Source organism: Camellia sinensis, chromosome 10 (genome assembly GCF_055761805.1).
Source record: "Camellia sinensis isolate YWXY chromosome 10, ASM5576180v1, whole genome shotgun sequence".
Lineage (NCBI taxonomy): Eukaryota > Viridiplantae > Streptophyta > Magnoliopsida > Ericales > Theaceae > Camellia > Camellia sinensis.
Genome location: NC_138970.1, coordinates 155,235,979 through 155,240,762, shown reverse-complemented (window position 1 = coordinate 155,240,762; position 4,784 = coordinate 155,235,979). Strand labels below are relative to the sequence as shown.

Below are 4,784 nucleotides of genomic sequence, written 5' to 3'. Positions count from 1 at the left end.
AATTTGGGTGTGTGATAGTGATGTTGTTTGGTTTTTGGTTTAGTCAAATCCAGTGCTTTGTGCTTTTGTTTCGGCTTTACTTTGAAGCTGATTCGGTTCGTTGATTTGGGTTTTCTTTAACTTTGTTTCGAAGATTTTTGTTTGCCTATTTGGTGAGGTCTTGCTAAGGGTGATTTTGTGAGACTATTAGTGTCTCATTTGTAATCGTTTGGAAACTCTTTGGTTGATAGTGAAATTGGATTTCGATTCTGTGGACGTACCTCACATTGAGAGAACCACGTAAAATTCTTGTGTCGTTGTTGATTTAATTTTTTCGCATTAGTTTTTATTTCCATTGATTGATTTACTTCTGAAGAATCATATATTTTCCCTAACAGGAACAGGTGTGGTTGATTGTAGTGTTGAAACAATTGTCTGGGTTCGACGACAGAATGACTCATGGTGGCCTGGTAAGATTCTCGATCCTGATGAGCTCTCAGCTGCTCATCTCATGTCTCTACGATCAGGGACTCCAATCAAGCTTCTTGGAAGGGAAGATGCCAACGTGTAATTCTGTTTGTTCCGTCTCTCTCTTTCTCCCTCTCTATGTGTGCGTGGGTGTGTATACATGATATATGCACATTACACTTAAATCTTGTGATTACATTTTTTTAGTCATGTTCATTTGCTCATTGCTGTAAATTGACTGTGGTTTGTGAATTTTTGGGTATTTGTTTAAGCTTTGCATGATCAACTGTTGTGATTAATGGGCTCATCAATATTTATTAAATGGTTGTTAATGACATCGATGGATGGTACATATCGTGTTGATATTTTATGTTTGTTACAGCAGGAAGGGTGCTTTTTTTTGTGGATAAATAGCAGGAAGAGTGCCTTATCAGTATGAATCTGCAAATTGTCTTGAGTAGAGTTGTTATATAATTAGGCCATGGATATTTTATGCCCATATGATAATTGTTTGGAGGGTGTGCCATTCTTTCTCATTGTGATGGTTTGATGTGTGGGTGGTGGTTGAAGTTGTGCTTCAAATCTTCTTTGCATTTCATAACGATTAAAATAAACAATGCTCTCTTGAATTATTAGATTGAAGATGTGGCGTGATAGCTTATTCGTAGGCAAAGATTGGTCACTAGCTTTGTAAAAAATAGTTTGGGATAAAGACATCTTAGTTATTAGGCCCTTATTGGTGCAACTGGAAAGGGCTAAGACAAGTCCAAAAGCTAATTGGCTGAACTCAATGATAAATATACTTTGTGCACCCCCCTGCTGCATGTTTTGTCCTCCAGGCTTGCCATCTTCTCAATTACCCAGTCTGTTGCATCTTTCTCCATCCCCTTTAAAGCACAAAAGTAGGTTTCCCCCTGCCATCACACTACAAAATCTGTTTGGTCGTTAGCAATTCTACGGTTAGGATTTTGTTTTTTGGGGGACTTACTGACGGTCTGGGACACTGATTAGTTGAATGTTTTCTTTCCACATATCAAGAAGGAAATTCTTCATATTATTTATCAATTAAAGATACTGATATTTATGATTTGTTTTTTATTACTAGACAATATTTGCCAAAGTGTTGATGAAGAATGTTGAGTTCCCAAGAATTCCTAGAAATGGACCTTTTATTAGGTCTTTGTTCTCTTTGTTTCAATATAAAATGTACTGAATAACTTGACAAACACATCTAATTAAGTAATTTTTTTAATAGAATTTATAAGTTATTAATGTTTTCCTACACATATATATACATACATATATCTATATGTGTGCGCGTTTGTAAAATTAATTAGTTCAAATTTGGTTAGGTTACAATAGCTTCTAGTCCTCTTGACATGGCAGCTCGACATAAAGTATGATCCTTGTCATCGATACAAGATGCCTCTCTTACTCAGGTACCCACTAAGAGCTAATCATATATATCACATTACTTCCAGCTTTATTTTAGAATTGCATGCAAAACTTGTCTTACAATTAACCAAGGAATGAATATTCTGAACCTAAATATCATTGTTTAAATATAGACAAAATGTGCTACATAGTAAGAATCATGACATGACGAAGCTTGCGCTTTTTTTTATTTTTTTTTATTTTTTTTTATTTTCTTGTGAACCTTCAATAAGACATCTCCCAATCATTTATTACCGTATGGGCTCTTTCTAATTCCCTCAAAATATTGCTTAAAAGTAATTAGTTGATTGTCATTTTTCACGATTACATTTGATTTATATTGTTGAGTTTAGGGGATCCTGATATTGATAATGGGCATAGTTTTGATTGTTGTTGATTGGTGCCTTTGGTTGTGATTGATTTTTTAAGCTATTGTTTGATATGGTCTAAAGACTTACGGTTGTTACGTTTATATAATTTGTTGCAGTGTGGTGAACCAATTAAGTGATTAAATCATGTGGCTTGCTTATCTACTAGACAAATGCATGTCACTTTTAGTTGTGATCATCTTCACTCTGACACTTTGTACTAGTTTATTTTTTAAATATTATTTATTAATTGTAAATATATAATTATTTAAGTATTTAAATCTTGATTTACAGGTGGGAGATATAATTGTTCTAAAAAGTATCATTAGGCCAACAGAAACAGTTGCAATTGGAGTAGTTAAAAGCACAAACCCATCTAAAGAAGTAGCAGGGGAAGAACTAGGACTTGACTATTGTGAGCTATATGCTCAAATGCCAATCAAACCTAATGAGAACTTGATCCGATCATATGGACTTGTCAAAATAATTGGACAAGGTATTGGAGCTCATGTTGCTTGGTCTACTCCATTTGTGGTATATTTCTTTCGTAAATATTAATTTCATTAACAAATTTATATTAACTTAATATAGTTTCAATTACCTTTATATGTGTATCTTTTGGATGCAGATTTCGCAAGTTATGGATGCTAGCTGAGAACATTTATACAAGTGAGGTTGAGAATTTGGGAATTGAATTTGTTTTGATAATTTGTCTCTCCAGAAGATCGATATCATTATGGCTTTTCAGAACTTATGACTGAAATATTTTTCTTAAATTTTTTTGCTTCAACTTTGTTACTGTGGTAGAATATTTTATAAATTTGATTATGATCTTTATTGCAATATAAATAAATTTATATTTTTAAATAAAAAAATGATTGTGGTTTGATTTTTTTTTTTTTTATATGATGATCCTATGGTGGTAATATTTGTTTCTTATTATGAAAATATTACAGGATAAATGGATGTCAAATTAATATAGGATGTGGCAATTAATATTCAATTGTTTATAAAATCGATTCAATTTTTATAGGCATTTACGTATGCTTAATTGTGGCATTTAAAAGTGTCACTGAAAAGAACATATAAATGGCATTTTGTAGTAGTGATAGTATCTTTGCAAAGTGTCACTAGAATAAGCTCCAATGGCACTTATATCCATTTAACGGCACAAATGAATTGGATTTAGTGGTATTTATGAAGTTGTTAAAAATATCAACTGTGACATAACAAGCTCCTTTAAAAATCCATATGGTCGCATTTTTTAGATTGTAAGTCTTCTTTAATGGCACTTGATAACGTTACGAATAGTATCTACCATGACACGAAAATGTCACTGAAAGTCTTTAGCCCTGATAGTGTAATAGCACTTACAAGTGTCACTGAAGTACCGTTAAGTCTTTTTTTGATGGCGCTTGATCGTGTCACAAATAGTATTTATTATGACATCAAAGTGTTAGTGAAAGTTTTTAGCCATGATGGTATAGTGGCACTTGCAAGTGTCACTAAGGTGCCATTAGTATCTATCGTGGCACGGGTATAAATGACACTTGTTTAAAATGCCACAAGAATAAAAAATGTCATTAGAAAAATAAGTTTCTGACACTTTCAAGCGTCACTAAACTAAAAAAAAATGTTGTAGTGATGGTTGTACAATTTAAGTTGTCAAAATTATAAAATTATCTTTTATGTGTCAAATTAGATTTCAATGGTTATTGATGTGTACAATATCTCAAATTGGACCACATAAACATAAATAAAAAAAAAATTAAAGACTAAACGGATGAAATTGATAGTTTAGAAATGAAATAAAAAAAAATGGGGGTTTTTTTTTTTTTTAAATGAGAAATCATGCTATCCTCTTTCTAAATTTAGAGAAAATATTGAACTCACAAATTTATTAGTACTCATGCGGGTTGCCCAACTCAATGCTCCAATTTTTACTTGGTTGTTAAAGGGCTGCCCAGCCTAGCCCAATGCTTCAGTTTCAATAATGTTTGGGTTTTATTTTATTGGTTACAATTGAATCAGTTTCAATGTTTTTCAATTACTTCCATGCACTACAATTTAAATATGATTTGTTTATGTGTCAAAAAACCACTTGAATAATTTTAATTTTTTAAATTTTTCTTCAAGTTAATAAGAATAAGAATATTTAAAATTTTGCATAGCTTCACTTTTTACTTGCTTCATAGTTCCAACAATTAGAAGTGGAGCGATCTACATTTCCATAATATGTGGGATTAGTTTAAGATATTCATAAATACATGGGCTCCAATTTTTTTGTAGTACCAAGGCCATGATGGGGAAGTCTCAAAAAAATCAAAAAGTCAAAAAATTATTCAAAAAGTTAAAAAGTTATCACTATTCATCAAAAGTCAACAATTACGGCTGCACAACTCCTAATTATAATTTTCCCCTACAAACCAATTTTTACAATTTTTTATTACACATTTTTTCATAAAAAGTCAAAAAGTTAACCCAAACATTCATATTTTCAACCTTAACTTTTTAGTCTAAAAAGACAAAAAGTAC

At 31.7% G+C, this 4,784-nt stretch overlaps 1 protein-coding gene across 2 annotated transcripts; it reads left to right on the top strand.

Annotated features, from left to right (window-relative positions):
* Positions 1-846: 846 nt before the first annotated feature.
* On the top strand, positions 847-3,075 carry LOC114315025 (uncharacterized). 2 transcript variants are annotated; one of them, XM_082893463.1, is made up of 4 exons: positions 847-1,886; positions 2,369-2,441; positions 2,544-2,783; positions 2,878-3,075. In XM_082893463.1, exons 2-4 carry the CDS (start codon positions 2,397-2,399, stop codon positions 2,902-2,904), a joined length of 312 nt encoding a protein of 103 aa, XP_082749589.1. In that variant the 5' UTR covers positions 847-1,886; positions 2,369-2,396; the 3' UTR covers positions 2,905-3,075. The 2 variants fall into 2 exon arrangements, 1 of the variants encoding a protein (XP_082749589.1); XR_014343406.1 differs by lacking the exon at positions 2,369-2,441.
* The last annotated feature ends 1,709 nt before the right edge of the window (positions 3,076-4,784 follow it).

Coding starts and splice junctions, on each gene's coding strand:
- LOC114315025 (XM_082893463.1), top strand. CDS start 2,397: ATGTGGCTTGCTTATCTACTAGACAAATGCATGTCACTTTTAGTT. Junction 2,442..2,543: donor AATGCATGTCACTTTTAGTT/GTGATCATCTTC, acceptor CTTGATTTACAG/GTGGGAGATATAATTGTTCT. Junction 2,784..2,877: donor CTTGGTCTACTCCATTTGTG/GTATATTTCTTT, acceptor TTTTGGATGCAG/ATTTCGCAAGTTATGGATGC.